At 45.6% G+C, this 22,401-nt stretch overlaps 1 protein-coding gene across 1 annotated transcript; it reads left to right on the forward strand.

Annotated features, from left to right (window-relative positions):
- The first annotated feature begins 533 nt into the window (after positions 1 to 533).
- Positions 534 to 19,005, forward strand: LOC121621669 (inverted formin-2-like). The gene is made up of 22 exons (XM_041958218.1): positions 534 to 662; positions 960 to 1,221; positions 1,355 to 1,470; positions 2,695 to 2,854; positions 3,757 to 3,790; positions 3,865 to 4,006; positions 4,435 to 4,567; positions 4,945 to 5,589; positions 5,728 to 5,858; positions 5,996 to 6,057; positions 7,308 to 7,410; positions 8,138 to 8,223; positions 9,195 to 9,295; positions 12,324 to 12,394; positions 13,418 to 13,525; positions 14,440 to 14,510; positions 14,835 to 14,955; positions 15,084 to 15,248; positions 15,449 to 15,533; positions 17,511 to 17,633; positions 17,721 to 18,092; positions 18,953 to 19,005. The coding sequence occupies exons 1-22, from the start codon at positions 534 to 536 to the stop codon at positions 19,003 to 19,005; spliced, it is 3,273 nt and encodes a 1,090-aa protein (XP_041814152.1).
- Positions 19,006 to 22,401: the final 3,396 nt, after the last annotated feature.

Here is a 22,401-nt window from a genome sequence, read left to right on the forward strand (position 1 = left end):
ACGTTTGAAGCAGCATCAGATGTTTTCTATCTGGCGTTATATTCACCATATTTATTCTAAGTTCTTATGAATCTGTTCTGTGTTCGCCTTCGCTTCACGGACGGATTCAAAATGATGGTTAGACTTTATTTCTTTGATGTGAGTGGCTGAGAGACAGACGGCACATTAATCAATCAACAGCTTGTTTGTCCACGTGACGCAGGTCATGTGACTGAACGACATCATGGCTGCTGAAATCGACCGTGGACAGTTCAAACTTTGACCTCCTGCAGTTTGAGACTCTGTTGATGATGTAAGTTTTTAAAGTTCCAGCTTTTGCAAAGGATGGTTTCAGTATGAAGACTGTTGGAGCAGAGCTGATTGATCAATCATGATTAGAATTATTAGCTATCATGAAAATTGATTAATGGATTTTAGTAAAAATGACAAACACCCGTCAGGTCGAGCTGCTCAAATGTGAGAATTTGCTGCTTTAGATGTTTTCAGGTCAATAAAAAACCTTTAGTCTTGTCTGTCTGCAGCCTCTCGTTGTCATGGCAGCCAAAACTAAATGGGGGGCGATGAAGGACCGTGTGACGGGAAGTCTGGCTCACGACCCTGACGCCACACTGGAGGCGAATCTGGAGAACGCTGACCCCGAACTCTGCATCCGACTGCTGCAGGTACGTCTGCTGCCACCTGCTGGACACTGCCGGACATAACATCAGAACTTATTATTTCCTAACCCAAATTAAACTGAACTCAGCTGGATTTGAATTCTTCTCTCAAAGAACCAGCTGCCTCCCTCCGTCTAAACATCAGTATGTTGTTAATATTTGATATTGATCCAGCAGCACTGAGCTGTTCATTATCATGACGGTAAGGCCGTGGTTTTTAATTTCACTGTGAGCCGAGTTTTTATTTTTATTTTCATGATGGCAGAATGATGTCCTGGAGTTGACTTTCCATGTACCCTGCAGGTTCCCACGGTGGTGAACTACTCTGGTTTGCGTCGGCGGTTGGAGGCCAGCGATCAGACCTGGATGGTGCAGTTCCTGGAGCTGCGAGGTCTGGACCTGCTGATGGAGGCATTGCAGCGACTGTCCGGCCGTGGCTGCGCTCGTATCGCCGACGCTCTGCTCCAGCTGACCTGCGTCGCCTGCGTCCGAGCCGTCATGAACTCATCTAAAGGACTGCACTTCATTCTGGACAACAAGGGCTACGTCAGGACCCTGATCCAGGGTGGGTTCATGAGGTCACCTGCTTCGTTATGGGCCTTTCCTTCCATTGGTCCTTCTGTCTTCTCCATGTTGACGTTGTTTGTTCCAATTGGCTGTTGGGGAGTCACATGACCTGTGTCTGTGTGTCCCCTCAGCTCTGGACACCTCTAACGTCATGGTAAAGATGCAGGTGTTTGAGCTGCTGGCGGCTCTCACTCTGTTTGACCCTCAGGGACATCACCTGGGTCTGGATGCCCTCGACCACTACAAGGTACACTTTATTTTAAAGAGCACGACATCCAGATAGTTTTGCTTTTTGTTGCTGATTTCAGGTCAACAAAGTTCATTTGTGCTGCTCACCGTGTCGGTATCACTCGTTCAACCCACGGCCCGGCTGTATGGATGGTGTCGGTCAGTCTGTCAGTTGGTCCATCTCTTTGACTGAAATCTCTCAGCAGCTGTGTGACGATTGTGAAGAAATGTGGTCGAGACGTTCATATTCCCCTCAGGATGAACTATAATAACTTTATGATTCTCTGATCTGTCATCTAGCGCCATCATCAGCTCAACATGTAAAACTACATTCCCATCATCCTCAGCTAGACCTTGTGTTTCCTGCTAATCAGCCAGTTTTAGCATGCTAGCATGCTTAATTACGATGTTGAACATGGTCAACGTTACCTGCGTAACATCAGCATGTTAGCATTGTCATTGTGAGCATGTTAGCATACTGGTGTTCGCATTGGTGAGTACAGACTCTCAGAGCTGTTAGCATGACTGTTGAGTCTCAGTTTGGTTTCAATAGACAGTAGACTGTGGATTGAACCCCCCCCCCAGTCCCAGCAAATTACACCATGGGCTGATGCTCCCAGCTTCCTGATCACAGCAGATTGTGTTTGGTGCTTCAACCCCAAGATACTCCCATACAAGTCAATTCTATTTCTATTTTCTCTACGCCAGAAAATCTAAATATTTAAAAGGTGTAAATCCAGACGCCACAGTGGTAGTCACCGCAGCACATTTAGCTAAAAGTCTGAAAATCCTGACCCCGCAGAGCGAGCAGGACTGTGGGCGGACAGAGTTGATTATCTGTCCTGGAACCTTCTTTCTCTTATCAGTGAGTGTGTAGCAGTCGCTGCGACCGCAGGTAAGACCAACAAGCACCTGAGATCAATTTCGGATGATTGGTTTGTTCTCGACTTCGCCCAGGCTTGATTTCCTCTTGGTCTGAACCCAGAACTGAGGCATGATGGGATACGGTCCCTCACCATCATCATTTGGGCAAGAACTTGCCCACCTGTTCACCCGAAACTGAGGTGTTTTCACCCCACAGTGCTGACATTATTAATTATGAATAAATATGATGTCAAATCTTTAATTTCAACACAAAGCCCTTCAGATGATTCATCATGAGGAAGCTTTATGAATGTGTAAATATTTATAAAATAGAATAGAAATGTCTCTGAGCAGGTGAATGTCCTGCGTCTGTGTTCAGAGTCTGAAGAAGCAGCAGTATCGCTTCAGTGTGATCATGAATGAGCTCGACGGCACCGACAACGTCCCGTACAGGGTGACGCTCATGGGCTTCGTCAACGTGCTCGTGTTGGGCCAAGAAGACCTGAGGAAGAGGGACCGACTGCGACAGGAGTTCATCGGTATGACAACGTCGAGATATCGCTGACATCACTGATATTACTGGCTGGAATAATCATAATAACAGTAATGATTTTAAAATGGACCATAAGTTGGTGATAATAACATGTATGCTCATAATAACAGTAATGCTAATGTTACAAGCATGATTAATGATAGTAACAGCAGTTACACTAATCACTGATAAGAAACGGCTTTTGGACTGTTAAGAGGTGACTGAAACATTTGCTCGTGCTAACAGTAATAGAGGAACAGTCAGGGGACAAATGCTCATAGAGGATGGAACAATGAAAAAGGAGTTGAAATGAGCTGAGCTGCACTGAAAGGAGTTGAGGCATCTCTTCAAGTGTTTCAGCTAAAAATCAGAATCATAATGGACTTTATTGGCCTTTATTGTGTGCACACACAGGGACTGACTCCGGCTTAACCCTATAATGCCGTGGGTATCATATTTGATACATGCATTTCTAAAACGTTTTGCATTACCATATGGTAAAAACTTTGCTCAAAACAATACAAACAAAAAAATATATTTGCTAATTTGCTAACAGGTGGTTGTAATGGTGTTCCAGGTGGTTGCCAGGTAGCTGCTAGGATGTTAATAGGTGGTTACTTCGGAGTTTCTATGTGGTTGCCATGGGCTTGCTGTGTTTGTTAAATTAGTAAACAATGGTTGCTAGGGCTCTCTAGGGGGTTGCTTTGGCATTATTAAGTGGTTTCTTGGTTGGTGACCTTTGTCAAAATGTTGAGCCCCTCTGTTGATGTTGGTATAGCAGTGAGAATGTGGTGGACATGTTGGAATGGGGGCTTGTTTTTGTCTTGTTGTTGAGGAGACTGTAGAATCAAATTCAAGTGAAAATCAGACCCAGAATCAGATTTTCTTACCAAAAACATGTCATTTCAGGACTGCGGCTGTTGGATCTACTGCCCAGACTGAGGTACGGATTTATTTTATTTATCATCAATAATCAACATGTCCAGTAGTTTGTGACCTTTATCTCTCTGTCTCCAGGGAAACGGAGGACCAGGACCTGAACATCCAGTGTGATGCATTTGAGGACTCTCTGACAGAGGACGAGGAGGAGATGGAGAGACTGTACGGAGGTATTGACATGAGCAGCCACCAGCAGGTCTTCACCTCGCTCTTCACTAAGGTAATGTAACCTCCACCTACAACAACTCCAACCCAACAGTTCCTAGTCGCTGTTTAACAAGGTGTCACTTACCTTCACTTGCAAAGACCTACATCCTCAACACTTTCACCACCGCTCATGCACCTTCCACTTCACCGAGACACCGCTTACTTTCAACTGACAGCCTCACCTTCAGCTTTATTTACACACCTCTACATTCCATCACCTTTGACAACTAGAGCAAAAACCACTGCCTTCACCTTCTCCTCTAACACCTTCACCTCCACCTCTAACACCTTCACCTCCTCCTCTAACACCTTCATCTCTGCCTTTACAACAAAACATCCACCTCTTTCTGCGACTGTGAGCTGTTACTTAATGCCAAAACCCATTTTGTCAAGAGGTCTGCACCTCCATTTTTCTGTCATCCCCGCTTCCTCTCTGTCCAGGTGTCCAGCAGTCCGTCCTCTGTCCAGCTGCTGTCCATTCTTCAGGCCTTGCTATTGGTGGATCCAGACAGAGCTGAGGTCTGGTCAGCTCTAGAACTGCTGGCTGACCGAGCCACACTTCTGTCCCAGGACTGTAAGTCAAACCAAATTCACTCTTATTGCCACTAAAATGCTGAGAACTCATAAATCATCAGGATGTTGTCCTCAGAGTGGAGGTGGGTTCATGGGTTCTCACATGGTTATGAAGAATCGAGAACCAATCAGGGACTCAAGTGGGACAAAAGACACTCAGTCAAATCAGTTTTGTAGGGTCATCTTTTACTTCATGGATCAAATTATCCTTTTTCAGGTCAGGCCCCTCTTTGAAAAATAATTTACATAAGTCAGGTTTGCATCGGCTTTCCACAGGTCCATAACCAACCTACCTTAACCTCACCCCCCCACCACTACTCTGGCTTACTCGTCCTTGCTTCCCAAAAGTGTCCTGACTATGCAGTGTGTGTTTTGTAGCTGGCTTAGATTCTGCCGACCATCTGCTAGAGAGGCTCCTACCTCGCAAGTCAGCCAATGACAGCACCCGAACCATCGACAGGGCGGTACAGACTCAACTACCAGATCCTCCTCCTGGCCAGTCTGAGTGTATGACCAAGGATGCCTCAGCAACTGCCACTTTAGAGGCATCTTCCCAGGCTCCTCCTTTTTCAACACCACCCCCTCCCCCATTACCTGGTGTGGGAGCTCCTCCCCTGCCTCCACCTCCTCCCTTACCTGGTATGGGAGCTCCTCCCCTGCCTCCTCCCCCCCCTCCTCCTCCTCCTCCCTTACCTGGTATTGGAGCTCCTCCCCTGCCTCTTCTTCCTCCTCCTCCTCCCTTACCTGGTATGGGAGCTCCTCCCCCACCCCCTCCTCCCCCCTTACCTGGTGTGGGAGCCCCTCCCCCCTTACCTGGTATGGGAGCTCCTCCCCCACCCCCTCCTCCCCCCTTACCTGGTGTGGGAGCACCTCCTTCTCCCGGTGGCATCATCTCGGCCCAGACAGCTCAAGGTCTGGGCAGGTCGTATTACAGCCCTGCCCCCCAGGCCGGCACCACGCACTGTCCCACCCTTCGTATGAAGAAACTGAACTGGCAGAAGCTCCCATCCAGAGCAGTGACAGGTTTGTGTTGTGAGGTTGTAAAATGTTCTCAACCTTCATGTAGTTCGTCCTGAGTGGACCAGGTCATTTCCAGGACTCTGATCTGGACGAGGACACGCTGTAAATGCCTTGATGTCCACCTCTCCTTGTCTCTCTTAGCTCATCAGTCTTTGTGGACATCTGCATCTTCAGATTCAGTGGAACCAGATTACTGTAGCATCGAGCAGCTCTTCAGTCTTCCTCCAACTGAGACCAAGACCATGATCAGAGCCAAGGCCGAGCCCAAAGAGGTGCAACAGGTTTCTCTCCAGAACATTGTTCCTGCCCTGCAGCCAGTCATTTCAGTGTTTAAACTAAGTGTATGAACATGTTCTCATCCACGTGCATGTCCATCGTGTAAATGTCTCTCTGTGGACGTCATCCACAGATTTCCTTCATTGATGCCAAGAAAAGCCTCAACCTCAACATCTTCCTGAAGCAGTTCAGATGGTGACAAATTCTTTTCTTCATCAGTCTTTCAGCCTATAAAAAGATGTCTGCAGTGACATCACACTTAGTCCTCAGAAGACTGAGACAGACAAAGGACAGGCGAACTGTCATTGCTCGTGATCTTGATCTTGGGGGCGCCAGCGAGTCTGACAGCCTTTATTTGTCTCTGCTTCGTGCTCTACCTGTCTATCACAGCTGTCTTTGACCCGTCTCTTACCTGCCTCACCTGTGCTGCACCTGTCACTTACCTTGACTAGTCCCTCATGTTCTCCCCGATGTTCACCTGTGTGATCTACCTGTGTGTCACGTGCCACCTGTCTCACCTGTGCTGCACCCAACCCCTTTTCCTGTTTGACCTGTCCTTTCATTTTCCCCTTGTCTTCTAGCTGCCTCACTTGTCCTCTACTTTTCTAATCTGTGTGCACCTGTACTCTTATGTGTCTGACTTGTACCTGCCTATCGTGTCATTCACTTTCCCATCTGTCTCACCTGTGCTGCTCCTGTCTCACCATCTCACCTGCTCTTAAACTCTCCAGTGTACTCTGTCTGTCTTTCATCTGTGTTTCATCTTGTTGTCCTACATGTCTAGACCTCTTCTTTTCCTGCCCCACCTGTCCTTTAACCTGCATCAGGTGTGCTGCATCTAATTTTTTTCTGTCCCAGCTGTAATTTTTTTTACCTGTCCATAATCTTACCTGTCCTTCCTGCCTCACTTGTACTAACTGTTCTTCACCTGTGCTGCACCCTTTTTTTTATCTCTGACACCTGTCCCTTTATCTGTCCTTTTTTGCCACCTGCCTCAGTTGACATTCCCCTGTCCCATCTGTTTCACCTGTCTTATCTCTTATTCACCTGTCTTTTATGGTCTTTCACTTGTCCCTCCTGTCATACCATTCCTTTACCTGTCTCACAGTTATAACTGTCTTCCAACTATCCTTCCTGTCCATCACATCTCTGTGGTTCCTAACCTGTTATTTTTCTGCCCCTAGCTTTCCTCATGTTATCTGTCTCACCTGTGCTCCACCTGTTGTTTTTCTGCCTCACCTGTCCCTCACCTGTCTTCTTTATCTCTCTTACCTGTTCACACCTGCCTTCCTTGTCATTCACCTGTCTCATACATCTCGCCTGTCTCACCTGTCCATAAACTGTCCTATCGTGTCCATGTTCTACATGTCCCCTGTCCCTTGTTGTCTCACTTGACCTTCACCTATCCTCCTGTCTCACCTGTCTCCTGTCTGTCCATCCTACAGTTCCCATGAGGACTTTGTATCTCTGATCCGGAGAGGAGACAGGTCCAGGTTTGATGTGGAGGTCTTGAAACAGCTGATCAAGCTGCTACCTGAGAAACATGAGGTCAGAGGTCACAGGGACACTAAAACGGCTGTCCTATACCTGTCTTTCACAGTTGTCTTCCACCTCTCCTTCCTGTAGGATTTATTGTACCTGCCCTTCACTTGTATGTTATTTCCTGCCTTTGCTTCTCCTGGCTCACCTGTCCTACCTCTTAACTGTGCATTACCTGTCCTTTAGTTGTCTCCGCTGGCCGACTTGTCCTTCAAATGTCACTCTGACCTGTGCTTTTCATGCTGAACCTAAATTTTCACTGTTTAACCCACCTGTCATTTACCTGTCCTGCCTGTCCATCACTTATTTCACCTGTCTTACCTGTACTTAATGTGTCCCATCTGTCCATCACCTGTCACCTACTCGTGACCTGGTCTTACTTTGCTGACTCGTGGGGTCAACACACACACATTAACACAGACAGTGGACAGTGTCCAGAGTCCATATGAGAAGACAGCTGCAGTGTCTCTGCTGTATATTCGGGGTTGATGTAGTTTCCAGCTGCCTCGTAGGGTCACGTGATCTGTTCAGCAGACCTGTCTTTCACTTGTTCCACTTGTCCACCTCCTGTCTAGCTTGTTATTTTATCTGTTTCACGTGTCCTTTTCCAGTCCCATCTGTCTTATCTGTCCTTTATTTGTCCTTTATGTTCTTTTTCTGTTCCACCTGCCCTTCAGACAGTCCTGTTGCTTACTCCGACTTCTCTCTCACCTGTCCGTCACACGTCCTTCTTCAGGTGGAGAACCTGAAGTCTCACCAGACAGACAGGGACAGGTTGGCTTCAGTGGATCAGTTTTACCTGCAGCTGCTGGATGTCCCAAGGTAGGAGAGCACCACCTGCTTCTTAAATAAAACACCGTCATCAGCTAAGAGACGCACCTGGACTGAGTCACTGCAGCTCTGTATGAATCCTTCAGTCCGTCCTCAGTTCTCAGTAACTGATTTCAAATGACCGATTTACTAAATAATCTCATTCAGCTTTAAAGGTTAATAAATGTCTTAGCAAAGAAAGACTGAAGTAATATTCAAATCTTTTGCTAGGAAACATGTGTTACGCTGTCCAATCAAGAGCAATCAACTATGAAAGATAAGATAAGATAAGATAAGACTTTATTGATCAGCTGGGGAAATTTGGGTGTTACAGGCAGCAGCAATAGCAGTTGGAAAAAAAATGCAACAGAATAGATAAAAACAAAATACAAAAAAAAGCTGACTATGTATATGTAGTTTTTATACAAAGGACTATATAAAATAAGAAATATTTAAACTATAATTATTGCCACACAGACCGATAAGAAAAATTGCTGTAAAAATATAAAAGTTCTATAGAATTACAGTTTTACACATGGTGGGTCTAGATATAGTTCGTACAGCATTTACACTATTGCACAGTGATATATATGTATATTTATATGTATATGTATATATGTATATGTATATGTGCGTCACAGTAGAATACCAGGATGTATTGATAGGTATCGATAGGTTGAGTAATCAATGAGAGTGTAAAAAAGTGAAGGTGCTGTAACAGGCTAAAGGAAACTATAACAAACTATAATGCTCATATGCTCTGTCAGTGACGGGCTCACTGAGAGCCAGCTGATGGCTCTCAGTGAGCCCCCCCCAACCCAGAGAACAGATACTGAACGGTTTTTACATGTTCACATTCCTTCCGATCCAAAGATGATTATTGATCTACGTCACAAAGCTGATGGAGACTCAGATTAATGTGTGTGTGTGTGTGTGTGTCTGTGTGTGTGTCTGCTGGGTGTGTGTGTGTGTGTGTGTTGTAGTTACTCTCTGAGGATTGAGTGTATGTTGCTGTCGACGGAGAGCAGCAGTGTGTTGGAATCTCTGAAGCCCAAAGTTGAGCTGCTGGACCGAGCCTGCCAGAGTCTGTATACCCACACACACACACTCACAGTCACACTCACACACACACACACACACACACTCACAGTCACACTCACACACACACACACACACACACACAGACACACACACACACACAGACACACACACACACACAGTCACACACACACACACACACACTCACAGTCACACTCACACACACACACACACACACACTCACAGTCACACTCACACACACACACACACAATCACACTCACACACACACACACACACAGACACACACACACACAGACACACACACACACACAGTCACACACACACACACACACACACACTCACAGTCACACTCACACACACACACACACAGTCACACACACACACACAGTCACACACACACACACACGCACACACCCAGCAGACACACACACACACACACACACACACACAGACACACACAGACACACACAGTCACAGGCACACACCCAGACACACACACACACGCACACAGACACACACACACACACACCCAGACACACACACACACGCACACAGACACACACACACACACCCAGCAGACACACACACACACACACACACACACACACTCACACTCACACACACACACACACACCCAGACACACACACACACACAGACACACACACACACACACAGACACACACACACACACACACACACACACACACAGACACACACACACACACACAGTCTCACACACTCACACACACACACACACACATACAAACTGATGTGAGTGTTGTATTTGATTCTTGTGTTCAGGTGTGTGTTTCTAATCAACATTATATTCTGTGTTCATCTGAATCACAACCAATGAAAATGTTGTTTAGAGCAATTTGAACTTGTGGAAGAACAGAAGAGGCACAAGAATCGAGCCCTGAGGAACTCCACCTCAGTTCTGTTTGAGATATGAAGCAACAGATCCTCGCAGACTGGTTTCTGACTGGAAAAACTGGAAGCAGGAATCTTCTAACCTTGATCCACCAAAGAGAAAAACATACCTCCCCCCTTCCTGCCCTTTGCACCCTGACATATAATTAGTCATTAGTAATATTTCCCAGTAATATTAGTAATAATCTCTCTCCATTGTGTGTTAACTGTGCTACAAACTGGATGAAGTTCAGCTACTGGAGACTTTTCTGACTCTGTGAGTCGATGCCGGACTCGGGCCTCCAGCTCTTTGGAGCAGACCGTGACAGAACTTTCTGTCTAAACCAGAAGTGGAGGAATCTGTGTTCACACTGTAAGATTCAGGATTCAAGATTCCTTTATTGTCATTGACTTAACATGTCAATAAAATCTGCATTACAACCCCCCCTGTTAGAAACAAGATAACAAGAAAAAAGATAAAATAAAATGAAGATAACAGATTCTGCAGCTCTGGTCACCTGACCTGAAATCTGTTTTTGTCAACTGGAAACCTTCCTGCTCCTCCGTGACTTCATTCATTCTAGTCTGCGTTTACAATTCAGCACGGGCCAACGAGGAGGAGGCACTGCACGTGCCCACAGACCGGATACTGTATGTGATACTGCATGTGAAGCAGACAAACCCGGATTCTGTCCTCTGTGACTTTAACAAAGGAAACCTCAAAGACAGACAGTCTGTTGAATGTCGACCAGAGAGAATATTCTGGTCCACTGAGTGTTTATCAGACATGGTCCACCTGCCACGGTCCACCTGAGTCTGAGACATGAAAGTCTGTAAACCTGTTGTGAGGACATCAGTGAAGCTGTGGAGGATCTTCAGGCCTGCTTGGACTGTACTGACGGATGTTTCCAGGACTGCTACCAACAGTCTGGATGAGTTCAGGCTGCGATGTCTACGGGGACTGTTGTGTATCATCACACAGCTAAGGTCAGGAAAGGAAGAGGCCTTCAGGGGTGGGAACAGGGACACGTTTAGAGGGCCACCTTTTAGAGACACCTTCAGGACCTGAACCCTGGACTCCACCAGGACCTGTGCACCTTCAGGACCTGAACCCTGTACTCCACCAGGACCTGTACTCTGGACACCTCCAGGACCTGAACCCTGTACTCCACCAGGACCTGTACTCTGGACACCTCCAGGACCTGTACCCTGTACTCCACCAGGACCTGTACTCTGGACACCTCCAGGACCTGTACCCTGTACTCCACCAGGACCTGTACTCTGGACACCTCCAGGACCTGTACCTATCTATAGATAGATATTTTTCATGTTTTATTGTAAATTTTCAGTTTGAACTTTTCATCTTTCTGTGTTTTTCTTTCTGTTGATGTCTGTTGTTGTCTGTTGATGTCTGTCTGTTGATGTCTGTTGTTGTCTGTCTGTTGTCTGTTGTTGTCTGTCTGTTGATGTCTGTTGATGTCTGTCTGTTGTCTGTTGTTGTCTGTCTGTTGATGTCTGTTGATGTCTGTTGTTGTCTGTTGATGTCTGTTGTTGTCTGTCTGTTGATGTCTGTTGTTGTCTGTCTGTTGTTGTCTGTCTGTTGATGTCTGTTGTTGTCTGTCTGTTGTTGTCTGTCTGTTGATGTCTGTTGTTGTCTGTCTGTTGTCTGTTGTTGTCTGTCTGTTGATGTCTGTTGATGTCTGTTGTTGTCTGTTGTTGTCTGTCTGTTGATGTCTGTTGTTGTCTGTCTGTTGTCTGTTGTTGTCTGTCTGTTGATGTCTGTTGATGTCTGTTGTTGTCTGTCTGTTGATGTCTGTTGTTGTCTGTCTGTTGTCTGTTGTTGTCTGTCTGTTGATGTCTGTTGATGTCTGTTGTTGTCTGTTGTTGTCTGTCTGTTGATGTCTGTTGTTGTCTGTCTGTTGTCTGTTGTTGTCTGTCTGTTGTTCTGCACCGGATCACTTCCAGATCACTTTGTATGTAATAAAATTCTGATTCTTCTGATTAGATCTGCTGCTGGGTTGAAAATCTAGCCTGAATAGTTGCAGCTGTAGTCATGATGAAGCATGATGGTGTTTGATGCTTTAATATTTGGGTTAACACATCGTCCTGTGTTCTGCTGTGTTTCATGTGTCGTGTCTTCAGGTGTGAGGGAGAGCTCTCGTCTGGTCAGCTTCTGCAAACTCATCCTGAATGTTGGAAACTTTCTCAACTACGTGAGAATCTTCACACAAAACACGGTCGACATGTGCTGTTCGGACACACTGTGCTCATAAACTCACATACTTTGGGCAAATTTGTGAAATATTTAGGAAAATATTTCTGATCATTCAGTGAACTTTTATTTATTTCTTTTGTATATAAAAATACACACATGCTGACACACACACAGCTTCAAACAGCTGTGAAGGTGAGTTTCCACACCTGTCACCTGTTTGACTTTTGTAATTGACTATTAATGCACAGACAGAGTTTCATGGTTCTTCAGAGACTCCTGCTCATTTCATCCAGAACAGACAGCTGTCAGAAGGTGGTGCAGCTATCAGAAGACGGATCTTAAACTGAAACGAGCTCCGCGGTCGAGTCATCAGAACAAAGACGTTCCTGCACCAACATGTGAAACAGCTCCGAGACGAGCCTCAAACCGTCTGGAACAAAGTCCTTCAGAGCGACGAGACCAAACCGGAACTTTCTGTCCATCAAGGCCTCCGATGAGAAGTCCTCCGTCCCTCAGTCTGCTGACCTCAGGATCGCCGAGCCGCTTTGACGAGATCTCAAACGTTCAGTTCACACGAGAGAAGACGAGAATTTACAGAGCTGGACTTTCACCAAGAAGAAAGACGCAGCTCGTCCACAGCTCGTCTCTACAGACTGAAGAAGAACAGGATGAAGACCTGAAGGTCTGCAGGCTGTTTGGACCGGCTCAGCGTTTCCTTTAGGATCTGTTTCATGATTGTTTCAGTCTGAGATCACTTCCTGTTTAGTCTGAATCCATTAAAATAAAAGAAAGCAAAGATCAATATTTATATTAAATCCAGTCCTTCACAGGCACCAACAGATCGTACTGAATCTGCTTTCTGGAAATAAGATGTCGGTGTCGTTCCGTGTTGATGATGTCACGTTGTGCTTGTTTGTGCTTGTTTGTTTCTGGAGATGTTTGATGTCATCTGACAGTTGATTACATCATCAACAGTCTTATTTGATCTGATGTGATGTCACTTGTTCTGTGATGTCATCAGGGGACTCACACGGGGAACGCCGAGGGTTTTAAGATCAGCACTCTGCTCAAACTGACAGAAACGAAAGCCAACAAGTCCAGAATCACCCTGCTGCACCACATCCTGCAGGTAACACGCTGGAAGCACCACTGGTCTCACTGGTCTCACTGGTCTCACTGGTACTCATGTGAATGTCAGCCGACACCTGAGCTTTCAGTGATCCTCTTGAAGTTCCTCAGGAACACCTACAAACTTCTCCAGAAATCCTTTGAGTCTCCTCAGTGACCCTTTAAACGTTCAGACTCGTTGAACTGAATCCTGAACTTTGTGAAAAACATTTTGAACTTGCTGCATTTTGTCGGAACACCAGCAGCCTGAAAATAAACAGGTTGCTTCATCCAGCTCCTGAAGGTACAGGACACCACCTGGTTAGTTTTTTTTTCTAGAAACATTTTTTGATGATGATGACGTGATCTTTGAATAACTCAGGAGGTGACGTTAGATGGACGAGCTGGTGTTGAAACAGGACTCTCCTCACACCTTCCAGCAGGTGTGAGGGAGGAAGCAGGCTGACTGACCAGCGGTCATCACGGTCAACATGGACACACCTGTAAACAGAACAGGTGTGCAGGTCATCGGATTATTGGTAGTAGCTGTAGTAGTGTCGGTCCCAGTGTCACATGAAAAGCCATGGAACTCAAAGTACAGTTTGTGTTCTTGTTTGTGTTGTGGGTTCATGTTGGCTCGTTCACACAGTATTAATGTCGTTGGTGTGATTGAAACGTCTCTCTGGCGTCGTGTTTGTACATCCAGCTGCTGGATGTGACTGACCATTCAATGACCCCTTCAGCCTTTGAATGACTCGAACCTGTCGAGTCATGGAAACTCCTGGAAATGTTCAAGGACCATGAAACAGTTTCAATGACTCCTGGAAGTTTCTAAATGGACGACTCCCCTTTAATTGGCCTTCAAGTTGTTCATTAGTATAAAATCCGCGACAGACTGTGTATCATGTTTTCTAACTGGCTCTGTGTGATTGACAGGAGGCGGAGCAGAACCATCCGGACCTCCTGAACCTGCCCGATGATCTGGAGATCTGTGAAAAGGCTGCTGGGTAAACAGATTCAACTCTTTCTAACTCTCTGTGGTTTTCGGTGGAACAGAGTGTCCAGGAGAACATCTTTGGCTTCAGATATCAGTGACATCCAGACGTGGCTGTAATGAACCGAAGCTCTGAGGGACTCGTGACTGTCGAAGACGTCAAGATGTCGAGTTTCTGATGAACTGAAGCGTTCTGACAGCAGAAAGTGATCAGGAACACACCTCAAAGACTAAATATCTTCATTTGTATTCTGAAAAATGACTTGTTGTGTTTTAGTCGTCTCTGGTCCAGACGAAGCAGATGTCGGACAGATGTCGACTGTTTTTGTGTCTGCAGGTTGAATCTTGAGTCGATTCAGTCTGAAAGCAACATTCTGATCAAACAGCTGAAAAACTGTCAGAGGAAAGTTTCATCTTCATCTGAGGACCTGAAGGAGCAGTACCTGCCCCTCATACAGGTACTGCAGACCAGACTGCGCCCCCTGCTGGAGGATTTCTTCATCGTTGTTGATCTTTATTCTACAATAAAGGAATAAGGTCTGTGAGTGTCTTTACCTGCTCTGTCTTCTTCTTCTTCTGTCTTCAGGACGGTCTGCAGGCATTTGAGCAGCTGCAGCAGCTGATGTCCTCGCTGGAGGACAAGAGGACGGATCTGTCCGTCTACCTGTGTGAAGACAGCAGCACCTTCTCCATCGATGAACTCTTCAACACAATCAAGACCTTCAGAGGCCTGTTCCTGAGAGCCATCAAGGTCAGCGGCCAATCAGAGAGCAGCGTGGTCAGCAGCCAATCACAGGGCAGTGTAGTCAGCAGCCAATCACAGGGCAGTGTAGTCAGCAGCCAATCACAGGGCAGCGTAGTCAGCAACAATTTAAGATGTCCTGAAAGTCAGCCAATGGACAGTCAGTAATCTTCACATGAGGTGCTACTGATGATGATTCTGTCCATCAGGAGAACGACAGTCGCAGACAGCTGGAGAAGAGGAGGAGGCAGCAGGAGGAAGACAGGAAGCACAAAGGAGACACCACCAAGATCAGTGAGTGAAACACTGTAATTCCACCTTAAATCTACACCTTCACGTCAGTCAGAGACCTCTGACCCCAGCAGGCATCTGAAAACTGATCTATTTTAAAATATTTCTACAGCATGATGTCCCACTGACACGATCTCACTGATGTGTAACATAAGATCAGGACATTTTATTAATCCGTCACGGGGGGGACATTACATTGTTACATGCAGCAAACACTGAAAGACATGGGAGGACAGAAACAGTCTGTGTAGCATACCCTCCGAAAGATGGTAAGAGACTCGACTGATGGTTTTTAGTGTTTATTCCTTTCCTCAAATTCCACAATAAACCAACGTGAGAACTTGTAAGAAAACAAGGAAAACAACAAATCACATCTCTTTTACCGTTTCTATATAATAACTGGTAAACAATCAGAGTGCAAGCGTAACTGAATACTCAGCAACATATCGTAAGACCGCTAAACATATGAGCAACAAGCTAGCGTAAATTTCCTGCACAGACACATTGTCAAAAAATATAATTACAACCACACACCAACCTTGTGCCTCTTCGGGGGGGTTGCTAAAACACACTTTGTTTCCGTCACTGTTTCTGTTTTGCTGCTTCACGTGTGTTTACCTTTGTTTACCTTACAGCCAACTTTATCATTTCACCGTCAAATTGTTCATTCCGTGTTCATGGCTGAATTCTCCCGGCGACACACTATTAATACGGAAGTACGACATGGCGCCTTCAAAATAAAATCTTGCACTCTTAAGATGAACCCTTTTAGCTCTTAATGAGCAAAATATACACATACATATAGATGAAATTGCATTTTTAGCAAAACTCTAATCATGAAATATATTTATAAAGGAATCATGTCAAAATACTATTTGTTCTTCCCAAATAAACTTATAAACAGTGCAAGCTGCCCTCTGGTGGACAAAACAAGAAACAGCAAGCACAAAACACAAAGTGGGTTTGCTACAGTCTGAATAAAAGCCAAACAGAATAAGAAATAGAAGCTCTGAGTATTTACATCACACACAGGAGTGTGAGAATACTGCAGAGTATAAAAATATGTTTCCTTCAGATATAAATACATAATAAATACACTGTGAAAAGTATTCCACATGTGATGCTGGAGTTGAAAAATCTGATGGAATGAAGGACCCGCGGTCAGAGTGGATAAGATAAGATAAGATAAGATAAGATAAGATAAGATAGACTTATCCCAGCTGGGGAGATGCAGCAGTCTGTTACTGAAGGAGCTGCTGAGGGCCCCCACTGTGTCATGCAGGGGGTGGGAGGGGTTGTCCATGATGGATGTCAGCTCGGCTAACATCCTCCTCTCACCTCCATCCTCAGTGGTGTCCAGAGGACAGTCCAGGACAGAACCAGGTCTCTTTCTGTCCCTCTCAGAGCTTCCACGGCCCCAGCAGACCACTGAGTAAAAGACTGCAGAGTCAACCACAGAGTCATAGAAAGTCCTCAGTAATGTCCTACAGACTCCAAAGGACCTCAGTCTTCTCAGCAGATGGAGACGATGGAGTCCTTCCTGTACAGGACATCAGTGTTGGTGGACCGGTCTGCAGGCCTGCAGCTCACCATTATTTTCACTTTTGATTAATCTTCCAATTATTTTCTTGATTAGTTGTTTGACCTCGAACGTGTCATGATTATGAAAAATGTCCATCAGTGAATCCCAAAGCCAAAGATGACGTCCTCAAATGTCTCGTTTTGTCCACAACTAAAATATTTTCAGTTTATTCTCATTAAGGAGTAAAGAAACTAGATAAACTAGAAAATATCCACATTTAAGAAGCTGGAGTCACAAAAAATGGTCATTTTTTTCTTAAAAATGTTCTCAAACTGATTGATTGATGATCAAAGTAGTTGGTGATTAGTTTAAGAGTCGATAACTAATTGATTGATTGTTGCAGCCCTAAAAATGTTTCCAGTAAGTATCGGAATATTGAAGGTGTCTGTGTCCTCCAGTCAGGAGGGACGTGTCCAACCAGGACAAAGGCTGCATCATCGACAACCTGCTGGCTGAGATCAGGAAGGGCTACAAGCTGAAGAAGACCAGACCCCAAGCTGAGAGGGCCGGCAGAGTCCACGGTGAGGACTGTGGTGGACTGCGGGGGTCGTGTCAGTCTTTGATTGTTCCGTCTGTGAATCTGTGTCTGAGTGTGTTGTCCTCGTTAGATCATCCTGGGGTCATGCAGAGGTCACTGGCTGTGGACGAGCCTGACTCATCTGCTTCCAGCCAATCAGAGAAGCCTGCAGAACCACCAGAGACTGCCCAGATCCTCACAGGTCCACCGGCTGAAAGGAGACCTGAACCGGGATCAGCTGAGACTGCACCCCCCAAGATCCAAAACCCCTCTGAACCCTCCGCCTGTGACCAGAGCCACACCGCAGGCCAGGTCTCTGAGCTGGACCCTGGTCCTGACCCAGAGACCAGGAACAGAAGGAACGAGGAGTCTGAGTTTGAAGAGATCACATCGATCGAACGCGACGATGATCCAGATTCTGGTCCACACGAACCAGCAGAGAGGTCCGGGATCGGTCCAGCAGGTGAAGTCTGGTCCTGAGTTGTGCTTCCAAACTGATAGCAGAGATTTATTTCTGAACATGAACACAGAAGAGACGTTTCTGATGAAGAAGCTCAAACTGAACTGATGTTTGAATCATTTTCACTGTGAAACCATCAGCCAGGTGTTAAATTAGCAGCATCATGAAAAGTAAAGACACAACGACGAGAAACAGACGACCAGATAAAACTTTATTCTTCCCAAATCAGAGGAACTAAAACGTTCCAGCCAGCAAAGTATAAACAGACGCAGAAGTATTCATGTGTACATCATGTACAAGAGTATAAGATAACTGTTATACTGCACATGAGACAAATACAGATAATAAATACAGTGTTTTAATATCGCACAGTAGAAAAAACACACAACAGTAAAAACTGTGTCATATTGCATTGATTGATCTGAGCGTTCGTTAGCTCGTTAGCATTAATAACAGCAGGTCTGAGATGTTGTGATGGGAAACTACATGAACTCTGTGCTGCATTAAATGAGTTAAAAAACCTGAATAAAACCTGACAGAAGGAACAGAAGCTGTGTGATGAGACAACAACAACGTAAATAGTCTTCGTATTGTATATTTCATGGATGTTCTTCCCTCTTAATGCTGAATTATTATTGGCTGTAGAGAACAGAGACACTGAGGATTCATCACTGCAGGTGTTCCTAATAAACTGGACACTTGGCTGTGTTGGCTTCTCAGTTGATCTGAAGTGAATTTTGGAGACAGGAACACACACAGGGACTTTCAGAATAAAAGCACTGTTACTGTGGAGTATCCTGTTGATGATGAACTCGGCTCAGTGTCTTAAAACCATCCAATCAGAGTGTGTGTTGGACCTGCAGGAGCAGACGCTGGATCCAAAAGCAAAATGAAGAGAGGCTGTGTGTCCCACTGAGGTGAGTCCGTGTCATCCGCTGATCCTGGACCTGTCTGAGCTGCAGCCTGAGAGACTGAATTCAGGGCAGAGAGACGGTTCACTGCTGAGTGTTTTCATCTCGTGTGATTCGTCAGTGAGACTCTCTGTTTTCTTTCCTGCTGATTTCTTCTTCTGTGGTTCCAGGTGGCCAGAGGAGGACTCATCTCCATGGTGACAAACCGGCTCACTGAAAGATGAACTCAAGACCTTCACTGTTTCTGTTCAGAGGGACCAGAAGACAGTCTGACAGCTCATTGGTTGAAAGGATGATAGTCTACCTGAGCAGGTGTGCGGACTGACTGTACACCTGCTGGTCTGAGTCCAGTCTGATGTGGATCTCTGTAAACACTGTTGAGAGGAAGAAGAGTTAAAGTCAATGTAAAAACTGTGATGAAGCTGCAGATCATCATCATCATCATCAGCTGATAAAGCTGTCAAAATAAAAGCCTGCAGCTCAGCATCATGTGACTGAAACAAAGAAAATGTTCAACAAAAGCTGAACACGAGTCATTAAATGTCATCAGTTCCATCTGAGATGAACCAAGGTGATGATGTCGTTGTAGTTTGATGATGTCACCGCGTACAGATCAGGTTTGAAGGTTTTCGTGTGGTTTCAGAGCGACTGGCTTCATCAGTCTGAGATCAGTTCATCATGCAGAGGCCCAAATGTGTCCCAGATCCAGATCCAGATCCAGATCCAGTGTGTGTGTGTGTGTCTGTCTGTCTGTCTGTGTGTGTCTGTGTGTGTGTGCTCCTGATGACCACTTCCTGTGTAATAGTACACAGTCAGTACTGATGGCAGTGTTTACGCAGCTCATTAATCTGCGTGTTAACAGTCGCTCTGATCATAATCTTCCTTTCCTGCAGTGAAAATACTTCATTATGAGTCAGATCCTGCTTTCATGTTGTAACTGTACTGCTCTCCGTCTTTTAGTGTCGTATTATTGGATGATTATTGTTGAAACCTTAACATGGAAACAATGTTTAAATGGAGCTGATGTTATATTATATTATATATTATGATGTGATTTGACATTATTGCATTAAATAAAGTGATGTTTTGTTGCTGGAATGTGAATCTGCTGTCAGATGCATGCAGTGGAGTTGAAGCATAAAACGACTTAACACTGGAGGAAAGTACAAGTACCTCCAATCTGTACTGAAGTACTTTAGGAAATCAGTTTTATTCTATTATGAAGTTTCACATGAAACAAAATGTTATTGTTGGACTTTAACTGGTGCTTCAATAATAATTTTGTTCTTTTAACGGATTCCCTGTGTGAGCACTGAGGTGACGTCATCCCAAACCGGAGCACCCCCTCACGAGGCGACGGACCGTCAGGTCACGTGACGTCGTTAGAAAATAAGACGTGAATCATAGTAGCAACAATAATCCTGTGAATGAATATCGATGATTTTATCGCTGATCATATCGATGATGTGTGTTTGAAGGTGCAGCAGGTTGGTCAAGTTACCGGCACTCTGCCCACAAACCGTCCGGCCTTCATAATAAAAGTCTGTTCTGATCTGAGCTGATCAATGATTCCACATCTCAAAGACGATGTCTGTGGTCTGAATTACATACTCAGGACAGATGGACACCTGATGGCCTGCAACTGAAACTAATCAGTGTGTTTCGGTGCTCATCAATAAAACTGCGGTGGTCTAACAGGAAGTCCAAACCTGATCTCATAGATATTGGACAGGTTTGTTGTGAACACAAGGCCGATCGATTAAAAGTAAATGAAGAAATATTACTAATGAATTCAAGCTCATCTTCAGAACCACTTTACATCATATTTTGTGATTCAGTGACTCTGATTTCTGGATCAAGCTTACATGATTTCTATCCTGGGGCTTTTATTTTGAAGGCTTCCCATAGCGCTTCGTGTGTCGTGGTGGTGCCGCGGTGCGTCTTGACGCAGCGGGTGGCAGCTGGTGCGTCAGGAGGAGACAGAGATGCCATAACAGCAGCATCACCGACCGTCAGTGCGTCTCACCGGGAGGCATTTTCTTCTGTGTCCGCTCTGATCCACTTCCCGTCGTTCTGGATCCCCCGGTACCGGTTCCGCTCCGCTCCGGGACTTCTCTCATGCTTTGTCCGCATCGCAGCGAGTCAGTCGGGGTTTTCATCGGCGGAGAAAAGCGGCGGCAGCATCTGGAGCGGAGGTAAGAGCTGCAGGAGGGAGGAGGCAGGGCGTGGAGGAGGGGACCGACCTGTCTCTCTGTCCGGTTGTCCGTCTGTCTCTCTGTCTGTCTCACCCGCCGTTACCGGCTCCTCTCCGCGGCTGCACGGTGCTGCAGCTCCGTTTGTCCGGCCTGCATCCGCCGATGAAGCGCTGAGGCCCGGCGTGATGAGTCTGACGGTCCGCTCCGGTTCATCCATCATCCAGAGTGTGTGTGTGTGTGTGTGTGTGCGTGCGTGTGCGTGTGTGCGTGTGCGTGTGTGCGCGTGCGCGTTCCCGGGTGTGGCTTGGTTCAGGTGAGCGGCTCTGATCCATGATAGTGATGATGACGTCACAGAGGTGAACAGGTTGACCTGTCAGGTTAGAGAGGCTGTGGCGTCACACAGGTCACGTGTTTTTTGCATTGAGCACGCATTTATCGACTGTTCATGATCAATATTATTTTCTATTGATTCTAAATCTGGTGTATTTATTAATGAATGAAAGGAGTTTTTACAGAAGAGATCTGTGTCTAGTTTTCATGTATATTTCTGTGTGCTCTGTATCTGAGCATGGACAGACACGTGACAGATGACGTGGCGAACCTGAACAATAATAATGATGATGATGATGATGATGAAGGTGAACCTGAGTGAGGGTCTGCAGGTCTGATCCAAACATATTTGACTTGGCCACTGTGATCAGTTTGATCAGACTACTTCCTGCGTGAACGTTGACAGGACACGTTCCTGAACCTGGTCCAGACTTTGAGGATCTGTGGAGTCTGGACCCGAAGCTCTGCTGTCACTTCCTGTCCTGTGTGTGTGTGTGTGTTAATGTGCGTGTGTGTTAATGTGTGTGTGTAATTATGTGTGTTATAATGTGTCTGTGTGAATTTGTGTGTGTGTGTGTGTTAATGTGTGTGTGTGTTGTCTGTTAACTCTCAGCATCATAGATGTTGAGCTGCTTCTGTTCTTCTGTTCTTGTGTTCTTCTTCTGTGGTTCTGTGGTTCTGTGGTTCTGTTCTTCTGTGGTTCTGTTCTTCTGTTCTTCTTCTGTGGTTCTGTGGTTCTGTGGTTCTGTTCTTCTGTTCTTCTTCTGTGGTTCTGTGGTTCTGTTCTTCTGTTCTTCTTCTGTGGTTCTGTTCTGTCCGGCTGCTCTCGGCTCAGTCTGATTTTCTTCTTGAAAAGTTTCTTTCTGTGAACATTTT

Source organism: Chelmon rostratus, chromosome 18, assembly GCF_017976325.1.
Source record: "Chelmon rostratus isolate fCheRos1 chromosome 18, fCheRos1.pri, whole genome shotgun sequence".
Taxonomy (NCBI): Eukaryota; Metazoa; Chordata; class Actinopteri; order Chaetodontiformes; family Chaetodontidae; genus Chelmon; species Chelmon rostratus.